This window comes from Phytophthora cinnamomi, assembly GCF_018691715.1.
Source record: "Phytophthora cinnamomi strain GKB4 chromosome Unknown Contig19, whole genome shotgun sequence".
Classification (NCBI taxonomy): domain Eukaryota; phylum Oomycota; class Peronosporomycetes; order Peronosporales; family Peronosporaceae; genus Phytophthora; species Phytophthora cinnamomi.
This window is the reverse complement of record NW_027150952.1, coordinates 1493212-1517684: the sequence shown is the minus strand read 5'-3', so window position 1 is coordinate 1517684 and position 24473 is coordinate 1493212. Positions and strand designations below refer to the sequence as shown.

Genomic DNA, 24473 nt, shown 5'->3' with positions numbered 1-24473 from the left:
CTCGTAGTTATCGTCACGACCGCAATGCAATTTTGGTGCAAAGCCAAAAAAAATCGGTCGACACAACAAAGACTACACTGTAGGCGACACATTTCTCCTGTTCGCCAGAGACCTACGCACTTGTTGGCAACAAGTTGTTGCTACCCCCTGTAGGAAAATGTTAAGCTTGACAGTGGCCTACCCGATCGATGCCTTCGCCTGGCGATCAGAATCCCAGATCAAGAAGACCTGGCACCCGCACACTCCAACAACGCGTCCACGTGGCTGACCCGCCCACGCAATCGCCTTCGCCTTCTCCTCCAGGCTCCAGGCCAGCATGGAAGATGAAAGTCCCAGTCTGCGTGAGAACTGCGTGCCGGTGGTGGATACTTTCGCCAGGCAAGATTGCCAGAACGGCGTGACGTGGCAATCAGCCCATCACCCTCGACATACAAACGCCAAGTCAACGAGAAGCGATACATCATTCTGTTCGCGTAATCACTCCTTTTCCGCCAATCGCGAGGCTGCGCGCTCTCACGCGCATCAAACAAGACAAGTCTCACCTCAACTGCCCAGTACCCCCCCCCCCCTCCATCATAATGGAGTCCATTCTCCTTCCCCGCTGCCCATTCCTGCTTTTGCCTCCTCGAGCGCAACAGCCCCCAGCCCACAACTCACAGCAACCACGAGCTCCCTCAAGCCCGCGCTCTCCAAGATGTTCACGCCGCGCCTCATCGCCAAGAAGTTCGTGGCCCGCGAGCAGGGCGAAGGCGCCGGCGCGCGCGTGCACCGCTCCATCGGCACCACGCGCCTGCGCAACCTGGACCCGTTCCTCATGCTGGACGAGTTCAACGTGGGGCTGCCCGGCGGCTTCCCGGACCACCCGCACCGCGGCTTCGAGACCGTCACGTACGTGCTGCCCACGTCCAAGGGCCACATGTGCCACGAGGACTTCCTGGGCAACAAGGGCGAGCTGCGCCCCGGCGACCTGCAGTGGATGACGCCCGGCAAGGGCATCATGCACGCCGAGATGCCCAAGAGCGAGGTGCCCGCGCACGGCCTGCAGCTCTGGATCAACCTGCCGCGCAGCCGCCGCATGATCGAGCCGCGGTACCAGGAGATCAGCCGCGACACGGCGCCGCACGCCTTCAACGACGACAAGAGCATCGAGGCCATCGTGTTCGCCGGCGAGGTCTTCGGCAAGCGCGGCCCCATCGAGACCGAGGCGCCCGTCACCTACGTGCACTTCATGCTCGGCAAGGGCGCCAAGCTCGAGTACCCCATCCCGGAGACGCACCACGTCTTCGTGTACGCCGTCACGGGCACGGGCAAGTGCGTGGACCACTCGATCGAGCCGCACGAGGCCATCGTGATGGAGATGAAAGGCGACGGCGTGCTGCTGCAGGCGGACGACGACGACAAGCTCGAGGTCATCGTCATGACCGGCGAGCCGCTCGAGGAGCCCGTGGTGCAGTACGGCCCGTTCGTCATGAGCACGGGCGACGAGATCCGCCAGACGTGGGAGGACTTCCAGATGGCCAAGAACGGCTTCGAGAACGCGCACTCGTGGGCCTCGGAGATCGGCAACCGCCGTCGCTAAGTAGGGTGGAGAGTGCCACGACGTCTGAAGGAAAAGATTTCGACATACTCGCAAACTCGCACCGGAGTTGGTGCCCTTGCTAGCAGCTCAAGTCGCTTTTATATATTATGCATACGGCTGGTTATCGAATAAATTGAAAACGCTTTTACAACGGCGTCCTAGTTGCGTAAGTTTTAGTGTTGCATCTTTAGATGGAGCACTTCCTTCCGTCGCTGGCTTCTGGCTGCAGCTCTAAATGCTCCGAGAGGATCGGAGCGACTGATGCCGGGGCTCGTAATCGCTCAGAAGTCGCAGTTCGTAGTTGCATACACGCTGGTAGCGCCAGAGATGGCAGATTCAACGATAAACTACTTCGCGTTCTTCGGTTTTCGTGGTCGCTTTCAGCTGGTTTAGGAAGTTCTTTGGGTTGTGCTCCACTTGCAGTTTTCGCCTTCATGGTTTCAGATTCCAAGCGTTTGATCTCGCTTTCACGCTTGGCTTTTCGTATCCTGCTGGTCATTCGACGTCGCACTCGGAACATTCTAAAAGCCGACTGAATTAAGATCGTCTTGCGGTGTCGGAAGGCATACCCACGCATGGCTAACTCATCGACTTTTTCCTGAACTGTGAGGCTTTCCAAAGGTAAAACTCTCATCGTGAGAACCAGCAGTAAGTCCGTGAATCGGAACATGTTTGGTGGGCACAGTTGGTCGGGGTTTATACTGGCGTTTGCACTGCCGTTGAGACCGTCGTAGCTCCCAAGACCGAGCCGAACGCGGTACGTCAGCTCGGCGATACGAGCTTCGATGTCGTGAAACGTTTCGCGTCTTCGTCGATGAACTGCGATGGACAGAGCTGCCAGTTCTTCAGCTTTCATGTCTTCGTTCCTCAGACTTTCTACCATGGCCTGTGTGTGCCAAGCCCGAGGGGTGGCTCGAGCTTGGTAAGCAATGCCAGCAAGTGCTTCCTGTGCAACAGTCCCAATGCATCCGTGTCAAAGTCACTCCAAGTCACCTGGAAGCGCTGCAGGTGTGTGGCTTGGAAACCTAAAAGCTGGCCCTTATCGTCCACTCTGGCCGACATGAGCACGTAGGTGTCTACCATCGTGGAAGCGTACAGGTTTTGCAAGATCAGCACGACCAACACGTAGAAAATATTGTAAAACAAAGCGCTGATCGTTGGCGACCCACAGTCACTGGAAGAACGACCCCATAACACACATTGAGGTGGTGCTACACTGGATGCCAAGTACGTAGCGTACCAGTCTTCGCCAGCGGCAAACTTGACAAAGGCCGAATAGGCCATGGGAAACGTTGTCAAGTTCAGATTGGAGTTCAACCCGGAAGCCCAGCGCGTAAGTGAAAATACCTGCACTCCCACAATCGCGAAGACGAACAACACATAGCCCAGCAAAAGCGTCACCTTTAGAGTAAGCTGAACGCTCGCCAGTAGAGTCCGAAACAATGTTCTAAGCGCACGAGACCGCTCTAGCACCAAAGAGAGGTGTTTGAAGTCAAACGCACGAGTCATTCCCAAGATGAGCAATACCGGGGAGTCGGAGATGAGAGGCCCCACCAGCATAATAAACGCTGTGCAGCTATTGAACGTTCTCCACGTGAATCCTTTCATGAGGAAGTCTCTCCATCCCACCGCGGCAACACGAAGGACAGCGTCAAATGCATAGATCAATGAGAAAATGTAGTGGAACCACCAAACACCCGCCGAAACACTCACGTCTCCGTCGGTATTCGCGTGGTGAATGGGAGAGCGATACCAAGCCAAGAGTGACGTGTGTAAAATTACTACTGTACTGATGAATCCGCGGAACGAGCGCTTTTGCATGTAGACCTGAGCCAGTTGCATAAACTTACTTGTCGGTAGCGGATACTTCGGACGCATCGCTACGATCGCTTGCTTCTTTCGTAGCCAGATGAGTTGAAGGTTAGTAAGTAGCAGTGTTCCATTGTAGCAGCGGAAGTTGTTCATCAAGATGCCCGCGAATATTTTGAGCAGGTAGAATCTCGTAAAAAAGAGGAACGCGACGAAAACCCAGCGAAGTACGTTGATGCAATGGCGGACGCTTGATGCTCGTTGTTGACATCAGAATCATCCGCAAAGTCCATCGCAATGTTTACAATGGGCAGCCAGCCTTTCATGGAGACCAAGAACAGAATTGAAGACATAGCTCCGGTGATGTTGTCAAAGTGTAAACCCGATAGATTCCCCATACTCGAGGCGTTAAGATACCGGTAGCACTGTTCCAAAATACTCCAACGCACTTGTCCTCAGTGTCAATGGATGGGTCACTGCAGTACGCGAACCTCCCGCCAAATATCTGCATCCCCAGCGTCGCGAAAGAGTAAAATAGGAAAATAGACAACACAACGCAGTAGAAAAGCGGTGTCGCGGACTGCTCCAGAGCTTCCGTGATGACTCGAAATGTCCTCACGCGGTAAAATACGCGGATAGGACCGAACGCCCGTCCAAGCCGAAATAGTGAAATCATTGTCGAGTGAGGCAATAGAAGCAAGAGCGAACAGGCCATTAGAACGACCATATTGATCTGGTTCCACGTGTCGGAGAGATAACTCTTCGGTGTGAAAATGAAGCCACGCGAGATGACCTTCAGTGCAAACTCGAAGAAGAGCACAAAAGCGTAGACGACGTCACTTAGAGTTGTTAGCTCCTGAATCAGCGACGAGTATAGCGGAGACTGCACAGTCAGCATGACAGTGCGAATCACAATCGCCGCGAAGATGTATTTTTCAGTCTCCTTCTCCAGTCGACGTGCTTTCAGACGCACCCATGACTGTGGGGAAGAGGAACAAGGACACGTCCGCCATAAGCCAATGTCCATCGAAAACTGCCTCACGTATCCTGTTGCTCCGCCCGAAGAAGTCCAGCCCGTCCACTCATCGGAAGCTTGAATGTCTGTCGGACTTTCCGGGCCAGAAGTAGGGACAATTACGGCACTAGCAGCAGCATGAGCAGTGACACTAACAGTGCTGTCTTCAATTGGAGTAACAGTAGCTTGGTTCTTGTGTTTCCCATTAGCAGGTGTAGGGGGCTCCAGTTGGATGTACTTGCGGTCCTGTTGGATTTTCGTTGTACCATAGTATCCCTTCAGTTTTAAGAAGTCTGACGTTGGTAAAACATTAAATAACCGCGCCTTGAACGCTTCTGAAGCCGATAGAGCTCTTTGAGCACGCTTCTTAGCACTTCCAGGCAAACTGACGTTCATAACATCTCCTTGGTAGAGATTGCTAAACTCCTCGACAAAAGTGTACATGTCGAAGAGATGAATGCGCTGCATGGCGAACATCCTATCTTGGAACAATTCGCTCAGTGTCTTCCTCCGTTCATCCCCTTCATCGCGAAGTTGCGAAGCAAGACAACCAACATAAAGTTGAGTGCGATGAATCGACACAAGACAACGTAAGTGAGATAATACAGCAGTGCGACCCAGAACGAGCTAGCCTGGAGTGATGCGTGGAAGATCGGCCAAATGCTGCCACCGTTGGAGAATTTGAACAGTGTGAGCATGCTGTCACTGAAAGTGTTGAAGTGCGACTGCATCGTAAGCGGGAAATTGCCTCCGAACAAGTTCATGCCAACAACAGCAAACACGCTGTTGAGTAAAATGTGGAACGCAATCGAGCTCAAGAACGCAGGAACACTTGACAGGATTGCGTCGAGCACAAGCAGCAGCTTGTTGTTCTGACGCACAACCCGGAACGGCCTCACTAAACGGAACAAGCGAAGCACGAAAATCCCTCGGGCGTAGCTGTCCGTGTAGAGAAGAACTGAACACGTGAGCAGCAGGAACTCGACACACGCAATGACGAGGAGCACAAAATCTAATCGGTTCCAGGGTTCTGCAAGTAGCTGAAAAGTCCGCCAGCAGCGGCTCCAATGATAATAAATTCTGTCCCGTACACGAGCATGAGGAAGTTCTCGATCAGGTACAACCGAGCAGCGTAGCTCTCGCTCATGCCATGATATTCCAGTGCGAACAAAACCGAATTGAAGAACACGACGAGATTCATTAGGTGTTCGAACGCTAGTGACTCGGCAATTGAGGAAATCCTGTCCATAGTGGCACTGCCAGGCTCGATAAGGAAAAATATCCGCTCTTGCCGCAGCCTGCACCAGCTTAGGAACGTACCGTCGGATCTCGTAAAGAGCGGAGACTGCAGCAGCCATTCTTTAAACCGCGCTCGATACACTTGCCACTGTGCATCTACAACTTGCATCACGTCTGGAAACGCTTCCGTCCCTTTCGGGAATTGAACTCGAGACTTCGTCAGGTACTTTTCCATTCGTTTCTCCTGTTCAGCGTGCTTTGCAGCGCGAACAATCGACACGGTAATATAGCTGCCTCGTACTATCCCTACGAATAATGACAAGATCATGTAGCTGACGAATACTACAAGGCCGATGAAATAGATGATCGAGAAGTAGGACGAAACCTGCTGTGCTCCGTCCAGTGATGGTCCAAACCCTGACCGCATGGTTATCAAAAAGACTGTCAGGAAGGAAGCTTCGAACGAGTGAAAGCCTGTGTACCCTCGGTCCGGTGGTGACATCGCTACACACTCCATATTCGACTTGCAAACCGTAGCAGGGTCGTCAATCCGACAGAAATGTACCGGATTTTCGGCAACATACGTCTTAGTTTCTCCAGCAGACATCGGGGCGATAAAGGAGTCTGAATCCGCTTGGATAGCACAACGGTGAGAGAGTGAATCGTTAAAAAGATACATGCCCAGAATCGCAAAGAGGAAGAGGTAGTAGCAATAGCAAAGGACAGCGTTGCCGGCCATCGGTAATGACACCAAGAACGTCTCCATCGTCTCTTGGAAGCTTTTCCAACGCTTGAAAATCCTCATGCCTCGGAATACACGCAAGGAAAGCAGGTTAAAGCCTGCTAGAGATGAGAACGGCAGCACAGCGAGCCAACTAATCGTCACCGCGAAGAGATCAAATGCGTCCCATTTGCTTCGCAGCAAAGGCATTATTCCTTCGAGACCAATGGCTTTGCAAGTCTGCTCTATGGTGAGGAAAACCAGCAGCAAGTATTCCAAGATAGTCATTCCAAACCTCGCCACCTCCGCTATCTCGTCATCGTCCTTGATATTCGTCACATATCGAAACGAGCGCCATCCCACAGAAATCATACTGCCGACCACGGCAACCAGCACCGCCAACTCAAAAGAAGGATGCGCAACAATCTGGTAGCAGCGAGTTGACAGCCCACTCGGAATCTGAATATCACTAAAGTCTCCGGTTCTTCCGATTCGTGACTCCTTTCTAGCCCAGCTTGCTGTCGGAAGAACGCGCGCGCAATATCTCGCGTGTGCTCGTCCTCAAACTCTAGATCAAACGTCTCAATTGTGCCAGCCGTGCTAGGTTGTGGTTCTTCTGACGGTGAACCGCTTGCAGCTGCATCTGTCAAAGTGGCTGTTTCTGCTGTTGCTGACAATGCAGGAGGAGGTGGTGCTGGTTGTGGTGCGAAACACAGAGACAAGCACCTGTCGTCGCTCTCCGGGAGCTCATCGGTCGTCAAATACTTGATAGTCCGGACGAAGTTGGTGGTCTGCCGTCCTGTTCTCACGCTTTTGGCGTCTGTGATCATCACGCTGACGCCGTTCATGACCAACTTGGCCACCACAGACGGCGGCATGTAACTCTGCAGGGGCATCGCTTTGGGCTGCCAGACCAGCGTCACTTTATCCTCCAGCAGTTTCAAGTCTCCATTCGCCGGCTCCCCTCGAGCTCCGTGGAGTTTAGCGCACACTTTTCCATCGCGCAGACTGTCTCGGAAGACGTTGACTAGGCGCTCGTCGTCCGAGGAGGAGGGAGATGCAATCTCGGAGGCGTCGCTCATCGCTCGTGCTGATTGTTTGCTACCCACCGGCGCGTGCAGCTGTCACGCATGCGAGGCGGGCGTGAGACCTGCCAGGAACTCGCCACGGAGCCCGAGAGCAGCTAAAATTATATGCAGCAGGCAGGTACAACTGCAACTCGCCCGATTTGGCAGGTAAGTGGAGTGATGGTCACTATGTTGAAGTTTGACCATCACTCTTCGACGAGAAACCACCGCCAAAAGTGGCGGCGTACTACGACGATGTCCAAGCGGCGGAAGCAGGCGCTGCGAGCCTCTGCGTACCAGTCGGAGCCTGTGGTGCGCGGATGGGAGTGGGCGCACGTTTCGCTCTGGAGTGAAGGCAAGAAATGCGGAGTCCGAATGGCTGACACCATCATTTTCTACCGCGATGCTGACACGGGCGATATCGACTCGTACTTGTGGCTGTTCACTGGGAAAAGCGGTGCGATTTCGCGCAAACGTATGTCGAAGAATGGAGCATTGCCCGTGGATAAAATCCGCGACAGATTTTGCAGCTAGCTGGGAGATCCGGTGACAAGAGGATAAAGTGGGCCGCGGTTGTGAATTTTCTCGATGGTTCGCGTAAGCTGGTTGATACTAACGAGATCGAAGAGATTTTACAAGCTCTTGATGGTGGGAAACGCGGGTCGTCGTCGCTAGTTAGGAAAATTGAGGGACTGCAGGCTTTTATACCGCCTCATGGAAATGAAGACTGTCATATTCAAGCCGAATTTGAAGTTTCAAAGGACGGAGGATCCACTCTACCAGACATTAGAATCGAAAGCCGAGCAGGTTATCTGGATGAGAGGTCTAGGAATACTCAAACCTCACTCCCACTGTCGACAAGTATTTGCAAGAATGCGGAGACTATGACAGCAACAGTGGTGGATTTTCTTTCCAAAATAGGAGACGCCCAGGTCGTTGCAGCTTCTCTGGAGCTCGTGTGCGATGGAAATCAGACGCTTTGGTTGACCCACATCGGGCACGTGGAGCTGCAACCACACGACAGCGGACTATCCTTGTTGAAGAAGAAATCATCGCTCCCTAACCTACAGGCAAGCGCAGGTGTTAAAAGTGATAATCCCGCTTCAAGATGCCGTGGTGAATTTTGCCAGGCTTCGTTGGCATCACTCTCTGGTCTTATGAGGTTACTGAAGGCTCTGCGAATACAAGACACTGTTAGCTATAACGACAATTTCGCGGACATTGACGACGTGGTTTTGGAAGATACTGGTCAGAGATTCAAAATGGGCAACAATAATCTGCTGCTTGGTCACGCTGAGCTAGATTTTCTGCAAGATGCATCTTTACAGCTGGACGAGGCTGCATTTGGATTGAAGTGGCAAGAAGCAGACAATGTATTCCGTATGGAGCTCGGCCGCTCGAATCCTACGCAGTTCTACAAGCAGGTTCTGGTATGCGCGAACTGTCATCGAGTGTACTCATCCATTAACAAAGTCCGAGACATGGGCTTTCAAGTATCCCGACCGAATCCCAGCATCGATACCAGCGTTAGTACAGATTTCAAGCCAAGCGAAAACTTTGGATATGCTGAACATGATTTTAGTGACCCCTATGACAAAATGTTTTTCGAGGAGCTTGCCAAGCAATCCGCGATGATCGATCGCAACACGGAAGACCAGTCACTGCACACTTCGGATACCAAAAACATGTGGGCTTCAAACGGGCCTGAACTTGACGACACTACTGAGAGGCCTGCAAGCGGCTCGGGTAGTTCACGTGAATACGCGGTACTACCGTCGCTGCATGTAGCGCATCAGGAGCCAAAGTACAAGAAAAAAACGTACCATAGTTCAGTGACGATTGATTCTAGAAGCAACCAACAATCGACTGTCAATCTACCCCCTCAACCTTCAAGTGACAATGGAGTATTAGCGGATAAGGTGTCCAGCTTGGAAGCTGAGTTGGCACAAACGAAGCAGCGGTTGGCAGGAGTCGAATCACGCCGAAGCAAATTAGAGCAGGAGATTCTACAAACCCGAACTCAATGTACAGCGATGCTCCGAGAAAAAGACGATCAAGCGCGGAAACAGCTACTCGAGCTGGAATACAGCTTCCACTCGAAGCAGAGCAAGGTGAAGCCAAGAGGCAGTGATAGCAGCAGTAGCTCAACCGAAGAGATCACTCGCCTCATTGAGACGATCGACTCGCTCAATCTCCAGCTGGATCAGGTCAACCGGGAGAAGGAGCAGGCGAAGAAGCAACTCGTGCAGTCGCAACAAGCAGAACTCAAGAAGTTGCATGAGAAATATCAACTGGACATGGAGACGCTGCGTCTTAGTGATCACTCAGCCAAGGAGAAGGCGGAGGGCTTACAGATGCAGATGCTAACTCTTCAAAGCCAAGCACAAATCGCGACGACGCAAGCGAAAAACGCGAAGGCAGCACTTGAAGACTTGACCAAGAACAAAGTTGTCGCACTAGAAGACAAGAACCAGCGTCTTGAGCGCCAAGTTGCAGCGTTCAAGGTCCAGCAAAGAAACCAAGGGCAATCCGTCAATGCGGTCGCGTCGGCTGCCGTGGCTCAACAGGATGTGGAAGCGATGGAGAAGCATCTCAACAACAAGATCGAGTACTTAAAGGCACAACTCGCATCCGAGATGAAGTGCAAAGAGGAACTAGGAGTCATCTCGCACAGATCACCAACGCTATGGAGCAAATGAAAATCGATAAGCGGCAGGCGCTCACAGAGCAGGAAGAGGCCTTCAAGAAGCAGATGGAGCGAATTGAGAGCTCGTTGTCTCAAGAAAAAGAGCTTCTTACAACCCAGCAAGCGGCTTTGCAGGGCAAACTCGTCACTTTGCAGGCGAACGTGACGGATCTCGTTCAGGAGTTGACTATGTGGAAGAGCAGAGAGGCAAACGCCAAACTTGCGATGGAGAAAATGGTCGAGGAGAATGTTCGACTCACCCGCCAGCTTGTAGATGCAGAAGGCCAAGTTGAAGCCCTGCAGGAGGAACGCAAGCAAGATGCAGCGAAGGTCGGATCAATGAGCGTGATGAATGCCAGCGAGGAGACCAAACGAGTTCAAATGGAAGCTCTCCTTCGTCGACTTGATAATGAGCGACAATACCTGAAGAGCCAACTCGAAGACCAGCAAGACATGAAGGAGAAAAGTCAGAAGAAGGTCACCGATCTTCAGTACGAGATTCAGGAGCTGAAGGACGCTATGGAGGAAGCTTTGAGAGCGAGCGAACAGAAGATTAGCACGTTGATGACTGAGAAGAAAAACCAAGAACATGAACTGCGAGGGACGATCGAGTGCTTGGAGGAGGGGAAGCTTCTGCTGAATCGACAGCTGAAAGAAGTTCAGACAAAGTTTGCGGAGGCTCGAGAGCAATCTCTGCTTGAGCGTGACGAGATCGACAAGTCGAGACTTGAGGTGAGCGAGATGCGTGCCCAGCTACTAGCAGCAAAAGAGGATAGCGTCAAGGAGCAGACCTACGCGAAGAATGCGAGTGAGCGCATGTCGAAGTCACTCGCAGCCGTGAAGAATTCGCTGAAGGCGATGGAGGAGGAGAAAAACACGCAAATCAAGCGATTAGAGGAAGAGAATACCCACTACATGGGTAAGTTAGCCACATCGCAAGGCGATATGCTCGTGCTGGAAGAAAAGCTTGAGAAGGAAAAAGTCCGAGCTAAGAAGGAGAAAGCGTCAGCAATGTTGGCTTTGGTTCTGGGTGAGAAGGTTGCGTTGTGGCGTCTACGATTGCAGCATCGTGCTTTCACTCGAACAAAGCTGCATGCGAGTCTCTCCCGTCTGCAAACAAATCAGGAACAGAGGCGAGCGGAGGAGCTAAGTCGGCTTGAAGAGCGACTGCGTGATGACTACATGGCAAAATGTGACGAAATGACGCAGACGCTACACGACGAACGTCTAGATGTGATTCGAAGGATGAAAGAGGAGCATGACAAAGATCGAGAAGAACTGAATGAATTCTACCAGCAAGAAAAGTCCCAGTTGCAGGAAGATCTCGCAGCCATGCATGCCGCACAACTCCAGCAGTTGAAGGACAAGTTCGAGTCAATCTCCAAGTCCACCGAAGACGATGTACAGGGAACTATCCAAGCACTTCGAGGCGAAAATGGCCAGCTGCAACAGGATAACACTCGATTGACAGAAGCCCTTACAGAACTAGCGCAAAAGTGTGAGGTGATGGCGTGCACTTTTGAAGACGAACTCAGTGCGTTACGAGCTGATGGGGAAGGCAAAGAAGAGAAATGGAACACTGAACAGAATGCTCTCCAAGTAGCAATTCAAGCTCAACGTGATCAATTTGAGAAGCAGCTATGCTCGGCAACGAGTAAGCTTGCGCTGGATCATGCTAGTGAGATGGAGTCGTTGCAGGCACTTCACAACGCGGTCATTTCTGAGCGTGCAACAGAATTTACTGCCCAAATGACAATGCTGTCTGAAGAACAAAGACAGCGATATGCAGACATTCACTCGGCTGAGACTGCAGCGAATTTAAAGCAGCACCAAACAGAGTTGAAGGAGGCGATTGACGCCGTTACTCAGCACTGGCAGAAGGAAATGGATTATCTCCGTAAAGCTCAGGAGAAAACTCTTCAAGACACTATTGCAGAAGCTGAGTTGAATGCTAGCACGCAACTGGCTTCGTTGCAAAAGGAGATGAACGAGCGCAAAGGCTCTGCCGTCGTTCAGTGCACATCGAAATGGCAGCGAGCAATGGAAGAGCTTCAAGAACGCCAAGAAGCGGAGAAAAAGATGGCATACAACGAAGGTCTACAAGACCGGGAGAAGGAGTGGCAGCAGGCGGCACTACAGATCAAGGAGAGGCAGCGCGAAGAACTTGATAAAGTGCAGCAGGAAGCTGTTGCCGCAATCCGAGCCGCGGAAGAACGTCACGAGATGAGGTTCCAGGCCCAACTTGCGGAGCTTAAGAGTCAAATGGAAAAGCAGCACGCACAAGCGCTTGTGGCTCTTACCGATGAAATCACTACACATGAGCGCGAGCGAGCTCAAGAACACTTAGACGCTAGTGGTGAGGTGATAGAACAAGAGTTGACGGCCAAGTGGACGCAAGAGCTTGAAGAACAGCGAACTCAATTCGAGAAGAAACTGATGGAAGATAAAACCAGCTTGATGGCTTCTTTGGTCGAGGAGAAAGAATCGGCTGTCCGACGCCTGCAAGAAGATCACGAGAACCAGCGTGTGGAGATGGACAAAGCTTGGACTGACAAACTCGAAGAGGTTGCTGTGACTACTGCTACCTCCCATAAGCACCAGCTCGAATCACTGCGCAAAGATCTCGACATCGAACGAGAAGCAATGGTAAAGCAGCTTCAGGAGAACTTCTCGAAACGACTGGAGAAACAGCTTGGCGTTCAAGAGGCTAGGCTACTTCGAGAGCAAGAAGACGCTATTGCGCAGGTTCAAGAAGATTCCGAAAAACTAATTGAGCAGGTCGAGCGAGCCATGGCTGAACTGAAAAAGCAGAAGGAGCATCTCGAGGCCGAGCTGAATTCTCTTCGATCTGCGCTCGAAGAAGCAGAAGACGCGCAATTCGACACTCAAGAAAACTTCAAAAAACAACAAAAGCAGGCTGCGTTCCACGTCCTCCACCTCGTCATGCGTGCAATGCGGAGAATCACCGAGGAAGCACAAGCGAGTCAAACGTCACGAACCGAGATGGAGGGCAAATTCGATCGACTCAAAACCGAACTCGCCGACGAAAAGTCTCGATGGGAAGACCTCCTGGCCAAAATTCAGGAAACTTGGTGCCAAGTCCAGTCGCAGCACGGCGAAATGACTCAAACCTTGACCAACTACAAACGCGATGAGTTGGTAGCTCACCGCAGTTCGAGTGCTGTGTTATCCAACGAGATCTCGATTGTCACGAAACAACTGGAAGAAGTTGAAGAGATGAAAGTCACTTTGGAGCGGGACGTCGAATCTCTCCAAACCGAAGCGCAGACCATCGAAGCTTCCCTCCGAGATTTAATGCTGCAGTCCGGCGGCAGCAACGGGTCACTGAATATGGCAGTGGTGGCCAAAAAGCGTCGACTGAACGAAGAGTTCGAGGCGCTTTTGGAGCGAATCGAGAAGAAAAAAGCCGAAATTCGCACAGTCGACCAAACTTTGGCATCACTTCGAGCTCGTCGAGAGGAGAAAGAGCAGGAAATGCGAGCAATGGAGCGCAAATTGGTCGAGATCCTGGTGCAGCAGCAGAAGCAAATGCTGCTGCTGGTCTCCGCTGTGCGGGAAGTGGCTCTGCCCACTATGGCCAGTTGAATACTTCAAATAGCGACGGTATTTATCACAAAACAAGGTGTGTTTTATTGCTCTGAATTTACTTGTGGGTGGCCTTCTCCGCCTCCAGACGCTTGCGTGCCTCCGTCTCCACCAGCGCGTGGACCTGTGATGCCAAAACAGGGTGAGGTTGAGGCAACTTTTCTGTGTTTTATATTATTACGCACCCGGCGCTCTTCCATGTATTTGCTCTGCAGGTAGAAGCCGTAGTATGCGCCCGCCAGGCCGCCGCAAAGTGCGAAGATGGCGCGGCCTGTGGAACTGCCGCCGCCGACGTTGACGCCACCGCGGGGACCGCCCGCCATCATGCCAGGAGCGCCGCTCATAGTGCGAAATACAAAATAATATGTGGTGTGACGCACATTTCTCTTTTAATACGTTGTGTGCACCACACTATTTCAGTAAATGTTACTCCGCACTTCTGGTAACGCTCACTTTTGATCTCGTTCGGGCCAAGACCGAGAGGATAAAGACATCAGTCCAGTCTTATGTAGTGATACAGTGTCAGTTTCAGTGCTCTCTCGCAGTGTGACTGATAAAAAGTGAAGACTAACTTCCCATTTAGCATTGCAGCGCAGTTCTCCTTTAGCTCCTGCTACTGTACTAGATCCAATTAGGGTAGTGGAAACAACAACTAAACTACCTATATTCCGTTATTAAAAAAAAAGACGAGAACAGTACTACAGCAAGAAACTACCTATTGTTGCATGCTGTGTGGTCCGCACATTAAAATCCAGAGCTGTTCCGGGCGAAGCACGGCTTTCTTAGGCCGGGTTTCTTATGTCGTCCTACAAAGAATTCCGCCAATCAGCGTCGAGTATTTTGAGACGGGTGGGACGAAGTCCAAAGGCCTCGAGTTCGACCCACGGCTTTTTTCGCGAAATCGCCTGATCAGAAACGCGCGCGCGCACGACTCTCGCCCGTCCCAGGATCCTGTGGAGGAAGATAAGAAACCCACCCTTATTGTAGGTACAGTAGATTCTAAACGATGGTAATGCTAAAGTACTGGATTGACCGCGTCAGGCGACGCTACTTTCGAGAAGGTGCAAGTGTGGATGAACTCGAAGCAGAGTGAGGGAGTCGGAGCCGTCTTGAGTACAAAACACCCCCTTTTCACGATGTTGCATCTTCGCTGTTACCAAAACTAGCCAGCTTCTGGGTCTGGGATTTATTCTGGCTCAGATTGCTGCGGGCACTTTCCACCGCAATCCATGATTGCCACTGGCTCCTGGGGTCATCATGGATTGCCCGCATGGGAAGTCCTAAAGGAGATAATGGGGCCGTGTGAGTTGATGGCTTGAGGCTTGAGGCTTCCGCACTGCAGCATTTGTTCTCCACTTCCACATTTGCCCCCAACTACCCAAGGACTGTACAAGACTAGAAGCATAATGCGCGTGACCAGCGTTCTTATGGCGCTGATCGCGATTGTCTTTCTTGCAGGAACTAATGCAGGCAATCCAAAACAACGAAGGAGATAACCACCTCTGGTGTCGGTGTGGAACAATTTATGAGGTCGAACGATACAGAAGTGGAGGAAAACGATGGCAGTGAAAATGACGAAGAGCGAGGAGATCTTTCGGGCATTTCAATACTTGCAAAGGTGGACGATGCGGAGTGGAAGATAGGATAAGGCTTTTTCACGGACTTGGGTTTTACCCCAAATTATTGTTTAGGCTTTACCAACCTTGAGCAAACCCCAACGAAGCTCGACCTCGTCGAGCAAGTTCATGCAGTGGTTCAGATTCGCCGATTACTATCGAACAGTTAATGGAACCACCTGGTTCTCGGACCACCAACAAATTGCAGCAGAGTAAAGTGGCTACGCTTTTCCATGCGCTGAAAGATATCCCCGACATGAAAAGGCTAGCTGGGAGGATGCTGACGTACCAGTTCAAAATTTGGGTCGACAAAGGTTGGGGCCCGAACGATATCGCGAACATGTTCGAGATCCCCAGAACTCCGACCCTGGCAACAATGCACGATCCGAGATATGAGGATTTTACCGTTGGGTTTATGAAGAAGAGTAGTTGATGAAAAACACGACAAAGACCTAGTGGTTCGCTTGCTACTGCTCGGGGGCTGCATAAGCTGGTCCAGCACAACTGCCCAAATCGAGAAGACAAACACACAGGTTACGACCACATTAGCACACTTCTTCGTATCCTGTGCGCAGCTCTCCGCTGCACCCTTGAAGTTGTCCTTCGTAGCTCCAGTGACTTAATGATCACTCACAAACGGCCGGATACCCGAGATGTTTTCATACAGCGTTACGTTTATCCTGTGGAATCAACGTGATTCACTTGACCTTCCCAGCGCGTGGACATAGTGTGCGGCACAAAGTCCGTGTTGGGCACGTAGGCACGAAGCGACGTAGGAATCCGATCCAGCTAATGGACGGCTGAGCATTTTGCGTCAGCGGCGCTTTGGGGCATTTCTGAGCCGTCGATTACCTGTCCGGTAGTCTTTTCGGCTTTTGGATCTTTGCCGCCGTCGCTATGGGAGTTCTGACTCGGGCAACCAAGGCATTCTTGAGTTCACAGCTTGGTCGCCATCTCAATTCGTGAGGCCTTCAAACGCAGGCAAAAGATGCTCGGATCAGCGCCTCGTGTCGTGCTTTGGCTGCAGTCCTGGTGGCCGCGGGGCAGGCGGCGACGGGGAAGTGGGGGTACAGTGAGACTACGGACGAGGAGCTAGGTCCCGCTGACTGGAAGGATTCGTACCCGTCCTGCGGTGGAGCTCACCAGTCCCCGATCAACATCCCTGTTCGCGATCTCTCGCACAACGACTGGGGCATGGCGTACGCCCCACTCAAGTACGGAGGCGACTGCAGCAAATTTAAGCTCAAGAAGCTCGAGGACCTGTACAAGTGGCAGATCAACGGAGACGAGCGTGGGTGGAAGTCTGGTGGCCGAGTTCTACCTGAATAACCCAAACTAATCGCTATGGAGTTATGCTGTAGACTGCACGGTCAAGTCCATCAACTTCGACGAGCGCGAGTATGCGCTGGCCCAGTTCCACATGCACGCGACGTCGGAGCACGCACTGGACGACTACCACTACGACGCCGAGATCCACTTCGTCCACAAGGACAGCGACACGGGCACGATCCTGGTCACGGGCGTGTTCCTCATCGCTGAACCGGACGTGGAGGAGAACGCCTTCATCAAGAACCTCTGGAACGACCTGGAGACTGGTGGCGACGACTTCGACCTGCAGGACAGCGGTATCAACTACGCCGACCTGCTCAACGGCCTCGTCGCCAAGAGCCACCTGTTCAACTACAACGGGAGCTTGACCACGCCTCCGTGCAGTGAGGTGGTCGACTGGTGGGTGCTCAACAACCCCATTTCCATCTCGTACGACGAGCTGAGCCAGGTGAAGAGCTTGTACGGGGACCTCCCGGCCACGAAAGACGCCTCGGACAACCGCCCCACCCAGCCGCTGAACGACCGCGAGATCAAGTACTACTGAGAGCTGCTAGGGAACCTGGTTGCCTAGTGCACTCGACAATGACAAAGTGATCGTGCCACAGAGTAATGTGAACAGCTATTATCCAAAAACTGATACCAAGTTGATGCATGTTTGCTACGTTGCTACGAATATGTACGAATATGGACACCCTGAGCACTCAATTCCGTGTCTTGTTACCCTCAGAAAGACACACGCATTGTACACTTGATCGTAGCTTGCTTGCTAGATATCTTACTCCATGATGTTAGTTTTTCTCCTCTCCCTGTTCTACGCTGGCACATCAATAACGCGGCCTTGACCATTCACTAATATCTGTTTCCTGCTTCACCTGCCTGTTACATTACAGGTTGTACGGGTCAGTGTACGAGAAGCCCTGGAAGACGTGGCTCTTGCCGATCGGGGCGTCGGAGACAACCGAGTCCACCACTTCCTGTCGCTTGAAGAACTCGGGGACGTTGTTCACTTCACCGTCCGACTTGACCACAGGCCTGAAAGGCACATGCACGTCACGCTTGTACAACTTCTCCCAATCCACACTGCCGAAGAACGGGTGATCCATAATCTCCTGGGCGCCGCACGGGCCGGACCCGAGTCGCTTAGCTGGGTTGCGGCAGATCAGGCCACGCAGCAATGAGCGGGCGTCATCGGAGAACTCGGACGGGAACCGCAGCGGAAGCTTCACAATGTTCTGGAAGTTGCGCTTGCGGTTTGCGTGGTAGAACGGCGTGTAGCCTGCAAGCATCTCGAAAATTAGGACGCCCAACGACCAGTAGTCCACAGCCTTGCCGTATGGCACGCGACGAATGAGCTCAGGGGCGATGTACTCCGGTGTACCGCAGAAGGTCTGCATACCGTCCTTGCTATCGAAGTGGTCGTGCGAGAGACCGAAGTCCGTAAGCGCGATGTATCCCTGGTCGTCCAGTAAAATGTTCTCCGGCTTGAGATCACGGTACACGATGTTGTATGTGTGTAGGTGCGAGATGGCCAAAACAAGCTGCGCAGCGTAAAAGCGGGTGCGCACCTCGTCAAAGTGCATCGCACGCCGCAGGTGGAAGTGAAGCGTGCCGCCATTGTAGAAGTCCATCACGAAATACAACTTCGCATCGTTCTGGAACGCATAACGCAACTTTACCATGAATGGATGATCCACACCCTGCAAAATACGGCGTTCTGTCTTCGTGTGCTCCACCTGGTTCTTGGCAAACACAGCGGCCTTCTTGATCACCTTCATGGCATAAACCTTGCCAGATTCACCCCCAGATGCACCTGCAATCTGCTGCGCGGTCATACCCATGGACATCATTGTGCGCGGACTTAATAACCGCGCCCCCTTCTGCTGCTGCGGCACCTTTCGTCGAACCAACATCACCTTACCGAAAGCACCCCGGCCAACCACACGGAGCAAGTCGAAGTCATCAATTGTCAAGGAGTCGTACTCGCGGGGTTTCAGTTCGTGAGAAGCATTTCCAGCGGCACCTCCTAGCACGGAATCATACACCGATTCTTTCCGTCCGCGCGCTGGTTGATCTCGAGGAGGCCGCCCATTATCAGCGCCATGGCCACCGTGACCACCATGACCTCCACGGCCACTTTGGCCTTCACGTCCAGAGTGACCAGCATGTTCCTCGTGAGTCTGTCCTCGAGCCTGCTGCTCCTCCAGTAGTGTGTTAAGCCGTAGTTCGCGTGCAGCCCGGCGCTGGAACTCGTAGGGCGTGGGCGACGCCAAGAAAGCGAAGACGGTGTCCAGCACCGCCTTCGTTGTGTAAGCAGGGCTCTCGTTCGCACCCTCGCATGGTCCTGCAGACAGACAAATACAGCCGAATCCAGTCAGCTGAGCAGCGCTTGGGCTCTTCGGCGAGCGCGAGGACGGAGACGACGCAGTAGCGGAGAACGCGTCGTCGCTGCTCGTAGCCGTCCCAGTACCACTCGGACCACCACTAGCGGCGAACGCGGTGGCATCGCGACTCAACTCGGTGTTGACCGGGAAGTCGGACCGGGACCAGGAGATACTGTGCTGCGAGAAGAAGCGCTTGAAGCCCGAGTTCCAGGACGGGTCGATCTTGTGCGAGCTCTCGATGAAGGCCACGTTGCCCAGTCGGCTCTTGAGTTCGTAGCGGTACTTGGCGATGAGCTGCGTGACCAGCACGCCGCCGTAGCCGTACGCGATGAAGTGCACCTTGTGCGCCGCCGAGGGGAAAATGTAGTTGCGCCACACGTGGTCGCAGTGCTCGTCGGCGTTGCTGGAGCCTCGGATCGGCATCTTCTCCACGGTGCCGTCCTGCGTGACCATGAGCTGCGTGTTCATGTTGGGGTTCATCACGAGGATGCCGTAGCCGGCGGCGATGGCCTTCTGGAAGTACGGCAGCATGGAGCCGACCTGCACGCCGTCCTTGAGCAGCACGCTGCGGCTCCAGATGCCGCAGCTGAGTCCGCGGAAGGAGCAGACGAAGACCAGGAGCTTCTCGGCCACGCTGAAGTTCTTGCTCGTGTGGAAGATGCAGCGCGGCTCGTCCGTGTCGATCATCATGCGGAAGCCGTCGTTGGTGGAGCAGATGCTGGACGAGCTGGAGCGCACCGAGCTGCTGACGCTGCTGCTCGTGTGGCTCGAGCCCGGCTCGAAGCCCGACTCGACCGAGCTGCGCTCGAACTCGAGCGGCGGGATGGCCTGCTCCAGGAAGAGCAGCTCCTGCAACATGCGCGTGTGCACGTGGTCGATGAGGCCCCTGAGCACCTCCTCGCCGTGGTCGCGGATCTCCTGCTTGGAGATGCGCGCCTTGCTCGCGCGGTTGCGCACCTCGCCGCTCTCCGTGAGCTCGAAGCGCTCGTTGGCCCAGCCGGCGGACGCCGCCGTGAAGGCCGCGGGCATCGTGTCCTCCGAGATCGTGCCCATGTCCCACTTGGGCATGGGCGGGCGGCGTGCGCCGGCCACGTTGCTGCTGGTGCTGCTGGTGCTGCTGATCACGATGCCGTCCATGAGCGCCGTGAGCGTGGGGCGCTCGGCCGTGGCGGCGTTGGCATTGGTGGTGGTGGAGCCATTGCCATTGCCATTGGCGTTGGCGGCGGGCTGGTAGGTGGAGTCCCACTTGACCTTGATCATGGCGGCGCTGGAAGCCGGAAGCCTGAAGCCCTGGAAGCCCTTGGCAGTCACTTCGCTCCTGCGGACCTGGAGGCTCGCTCGTCCTCTGTCTGGCTAGCGAGCTGACTACCTGCAGCTGAGAGAGACAGACTGGTTGGGGCGACTGACCGCGGGCAAGACGACCCGACAACGGGGTAGGCGGGGGTTTGTGAAGGAAGGAACCTCTTTATTGATGTAAACTGGTGGTTGGACGGCGTGTGCATTGAGAGATGTTGGATACAAAATTACCTCTTAACTGTGAAAAGGCTGGTGGTGCGGGCAGGGAGGACGCTTTGGTGTGGGGAACACCAGCTTGCTCCCATCCCCCCGGATGGTTGCTGTGATTGGCTGATTCGATTGTTTTTGTCCAATCGATGCACATAGAGTATCAACCGTTGCACGTGGACGGGGCGGCGCTGCGAAAGAAACTGCGCGGTGTGTGCCACACCAGAATGGCAGATTACTACCTCGCAAAAGACTGCGAGGTTCCGTTTCCAGTCGTAACATTCCAAGCCATCGGCTGTGTGCTGGCCATCAACAACAAGACACTGCAGCGATTTATTCCACCGGAACACCTGCAACTCAGTGGACGCGCCAGCTGCAGAGTAAAAGCTGACAGTGTGGGCCTCCGAGAGACACTTACTTTCCAGGCTTGTGCATGTACATGTATCATAGCAGGAGCAACACGCAACACCTTGCATGACATCATGTAATTTACATGTACATGTTCAACCACTTGTACGGTATCGACTGAAAACCAGGAGAGAGGACAGTGATTACACCTCCTCATCGCGGATGGGGTCCCAGTCCGTGACGAAGTACTCGTCCAATGCGGCCAGGCGCTCGACCTGCTCGGCCGACAGCTGGACGTTGATGGCCTCGAGGTTATCCTTCTGGCGCTTCGTGTTGGCGGATTTGGGCAGCGGGATGATGTCGTTGGCCAGGCTGAAGGCTACCAACACCTGAGCCGGAGACGCGCCCACCTCGTTCGCGATCTCGTTCAACGTCGGGTCCTTCATCTTGAAGGCCTTCACCAGCGGCGAGTAGGCCTCCACGATGATATCGTGGTCCTTGCAGTACTTGACCGTCTCGGGACGGGTGAGCCACGGGTGCAGCTCGATCTGGTTCACGGCGGGCTTCACCTTGGCCGTCTTCATCAGCTTGTCAATGTGCGCGCCGCTGAAGTTGGACACGCCAATGTCCTTCAGGATTCCTTGCTCATGGAGCTCTTCAAGGGCACGCCAGGTCTCCGCTCGCGTAGCAGCGTCACCCGGCGCGTGGAGCAGGAACAGGTCGATGTAGCCGAGTCCGATCTGCTCGTTGCTCCGCTTGACGCTGGCCAGGGCCCTCTTGTAGCCCCATTCGGTCAGGAAGAGCTTGCTGGTCACGAAGATCGCCTCTCGAGGGATGCCCGAATCCCGCACCGCGCGACCCACCTCCGATTCGTTGTGGTACAGCTGGGCCGTGTCGATGTGGCGGTAGCCCTGCTTGAGGGCCGACAGCACGATGTTGTACGAGTTGGCAACGTCGTTCTCCAGGTACGCGCCGAAGCCGATGGTCGGTAGCTGGGCCCCACTCGGCAGGGTCTTGGTCGGGATGCGCATGTTCATGCTGAGACTTGAGCAGGATCTTTCGGATTGAGGGACTTACGCATCTATGCATCGTAGGCTACGACCTCTAGTTGAAGTGCAGGCTGGTGCATGTACCAAGACTTCAAGGCTTGTATTACGAGTAAAAGAGGGGTTGCGTTAGGTTGCTGCTTCAAGCTACCTACGAGGCCTGAGCGACGAGCTCCGCGGATTTCTTAGCAAGCGCCGCGAGCGAGACAGGCTCCTTCGCCTTCACAAAATCCCTGGGGATTTTCTCCTCGACCAGGAACGACCGAGCATGCTGAACGGAGATTGTGTCACCTCGCCCGAAAGCCATTAGCAGCAGAGAAGCTTGCGTGAACGCCTTCTTCTTCTCGCCGTCTCCAAACGTGCACTCGGGGTTGCTGGCCTCGCACAGCGCCGCACGGTCCTTGCGAACTTTGGCGATAGCCGTCGTGCTGATCATACCGTTGCCATCGGCACGAGCCAGCACGTCGTTGGCGAGAGTAATGTTCACCTCCATCGGATCGTGGCCAAAGTAAGCGTCCGAATGCACCAGCGATGCGTCGTGTTCGGGCGCGTTGTGCTTGCTCAAGAAGTCGAGTGAGAAGATATCGGAAACTTGGCCCACCTGCGTTGTGGCGGTGTCGTTCGCCATGTTGAAAATGTTCATGATCGCAGCTTTGAGCACGCCCTTGGGGATATCCTTGCCGTTGCGTGGCAGGTACCCGTGGTTTGCCAGCGCGTTGAGTGCCGGGCACGGCGAGCGGTGGAACGCAGCGGTAGTGTTAGGAACACCCGAGGCTTCCCGCGCAGAAGGTTTGTAGTACTCGCCAACTAGCAGTTGCTCCGTGGTTTGCTGGTAACTCTTGCCTTGAAAGTTCCCACCAGCCTGAGCTCCGCTGATAGCAATGACAGCAATTGCACTGGCAAGCGTGGCACGCAAGAACATCCTGACTGAACGAAGCAGTTCCTACTGTCGGGGTCGAAGCAAATTAACAAATGGGCTCTGAAAGAATATGCGGAACTTTTGGCAAAGGTATTCAGTGCCGGCCTTTACCGTTGATTGGAGGTGAGGAATTGCTCTTTGCAACGCGTTTGCATCTGTTACTCTTCTGGTGGTGCCGCCAGTATAATAATCCCTCGATTTGTTTGCTGGTGGTCCAGGAACTGGCAGTGCACTAAAAGCGAATCGCGTTGAAGCCGAGTTGCGATACATCAACAAACCCGTACTTTTTAAAGTGTACGGGTAGGCTATCTGGTCATAGAGTCTCCCCGCCCGGCACAACAAAAAATGGCGCTTTTGTTTCTTCCGAATCAACTGGGCGCCTTCCATAACCCTCCTAAAAGAGTATTATGCAACCCTAACCTCGGCATTAAAAGTCGCATTAAACGACCTCATTAAACCGAATTGTTTGATCGACTATCTGTTTTAGTAGATTAAACAATTCCCCCTTTTAGTTTTAGTTTTAGTTTTAGTTTGATGCGGTCCTGATGTGTCAACTTCAACCACCCGATTTAACAACTAGTTTGAAATTTGCGATCTTCTGGAGGCGCGAAAATCCGCGCGCTTTCAGCCTGGCGTTCACTTTCGAATTAGCCGAGAAGAAGACATCACGAGGTGTGTCAGTAGCTATTGATTTGTTGTGGACCGAGCTAACTGTTTCTTTTTGATAGCTCAATGATCCCGTCCGCGCCCAACAAGAGAACAAGCAGTGAGGCCGGCCTATCACCTTGCGTTGCTAGCTCCAAGAAGCAGTCGAAATCGCCGCGTGCTGACAAGTCTTTCACGCCCTCCCCATCGCAGTCGGATCCCTCACCGGCAGCCGGAGCCGTTGGAATACATCCGGCCACACGCGTCTCGGCGCCTTCGTGTGCGCAGATGGAGGAGGGGCCTGCTCGGGGTCCGATTCATGCTGGAGACAACGACGGAGAGAGCAGCGAGGACGACAGCTCGTATGCCCCCACGGTTGCGTCGTGGTCGACGCAGTCCGGGTACCCATCCGACTGCACCCGACGTCTATCTGTGGAGACCCATCTATCTGGAGCAACTACGCCGCGTGCTTCCCGTGATGATGAAAGAAGCTCACAGGAAACGCTGACCCAGTCGTTACCTGGCTCACCAGGTTCCTCCAACAGCTCCCAGGCTCAGCCTTCGGGGAAAAACAAAACACTTGTTGTCGACTGGTTGCCTGCGGCTTGGCCGACGTACGTGGACCCAATCCAAAACCATTCAAATGCGGAGAAATGGACGTTCAAGACGATTCCAGAAGCACCACGCTGCAAATGCCCCCAACGATGCTGCGCGCTAACCTGCAGCAACGCGCTCAACAACCGGTTTTGTACGAAGTCCAATTGTGCGTTCAAGGGTGAGTGTGGCAACGCCCTGCAAGAGAATCCCAATCTACTCCTTAGCTGGAATCGGCGACTCGAAAAATATGGAATCACGACGCTGGGCTTCATTCCTCACGGACAGATCATCGGTCAATATTTTGGATACTTTATGGGGCTGGATGAGGCACCGAGTCGAGGCCAGATGGACAACAGCTATCGAATGC

The 24473-nt window shown here is 53.5% G+C and overlaps 8 protein-coding genes across 8 annotated transcripts; 3 read left to right on the top strand and 5 right to left on the bottom strand.

Annotated features, from left to right (window-relative positions):
* Positions 1-694: 694 nt before the first annotated feature.
* On the top strand, positions 695-1579 carry IUM83_13145 (pirin-like protein; the record flags this gene model as incomplete). The annotated part of the gene is made up of 1 exon (XM_067937804.1): positions 695-1579. The coding sequence occupies one exon, from the start codon at positions 695-697 to the stop codon at positions 1577-1579; it is 885 nt and encodes a 294-aa protein (XP_067795760.1).
* A 3836-nt stretch (positions 1580-5415) lies between these two features.
* On the bottom strand, positions 5416-7445 carry IUM83_13144 (Voltage-gated Ion Channel (VIC) Superfamily; the record flags this gene model as incomplete). The annotated part of the gene is made up of 2 exons (XM_067937803.1): positions 5416-5644; positions 7090-7445. The coding sequence occupies 2 exons, from the start codon at positions 7443-7445 to the stop codon at positions 5416-5418; spliced, it is 585 nt and encodes a 194-aa protein (XP_067795761.1).
* A 240-nt stretch (positions 7446-7685) lies between these two features.
* IUM83_13143 (uncharacterized protein) lies at positions 7686-13722 on the top strand (the record flags this gene model as incomplete). The annotated part of the gene is made up of 3 exons (XM_067937802.1): positions 7686-7905; positions 9462-10038; positions 10089-13722. 3 exons carry the CDS (start codon positions 7686-7688, stop codon positions 13720-13722), a joined length of 4431 nt encoding a protein of 1476 aa, XP_067795762.1.
* A 58-nt stretch (positions 13723-13780) lies between these two features.
* IUM83_13142 (uncharacterized protein) lies at positions 13781-14048 on the bottom strand (the record flags this gene model as incomplete). Its single annotated transcript, XM_067937801.1, has 2 exons — positions 13781-13846; positions 13908-14048. The coding sequence occupies 2 exons, from the start codon at positions 14046-14048 to the stop codon at positions 13781-13783; spliced, it is 207 nt and encodes a 68-aa protein (XP_067795763.1).
* Positions 14049-16235: 2187 nt separating this feature from the next.
* Positions 16236-17211, top strand: IUM83_13141 (carbonic anhydrase-like protein; the record flags this gene model as incomplete). Its single annotated transcript, XM_067937800.1, has 3 exons — positions 16236-16284; positions 16366-16629; positions 16700-17211. 3 exons carry the CDS (start codon positions 16236-16238, stop codon positions 17209-17211), a joined length of 825 nt encoding a protein of 274 aa, XP_067795764.1.
* A 340-nt stretch (positions 17212-17551) lies between these two features.
* IUM83_13140 (AGC protein kinase) lies at positions 17552-20308 on the bottom strand (the record flags this gene model as incomplete). The annotated part of the gene is made up of 2 exons (XM_067937799.1): positions 17552-19793; positions 19860-20308. 2 exons carry the CDS (start codon positions 20306-20308, stop codon positions 17552-17554), a joined length of 2691 nt encoding a protein of 896 aa, XP_067795765.1.
* A 794-nt stretch (positions 20309-21102) lies between these two features.
* Positions 21103-21936, bottom strand: IUM83_13139 (putative aldehyde reductase; the record flags this gene model as incomplete). The annotated part of the gene is made up of 1 exon (XM_067937798.1): positions 21103-21936. One exon carries the CDS (start codon positions 21934-21936, stop codon positions 21103-21105), a length of 834 nt encoding a protein of 277 aa, XP_067795867.1.
* Positions 21937-22096: 160 nt separating this feature from the next.
* IUM83_13138 (uncharacterized protein) lies at positions 22097-22867 on the bottom strand (the record flags this gene model as incomplete). Its single annotated transcript, XM_067937797.1, has 1 exon — positions 22097-22867. One exon carries the CDS (start codon positions 22865-22867, stop codon positions 22097-22099), a length of 771 nt encoding a protein of 256 aa, XP_067795866.1.
* Between the last annotated feature and the right edge of the window lie 1606 nt (positions 22868-24473).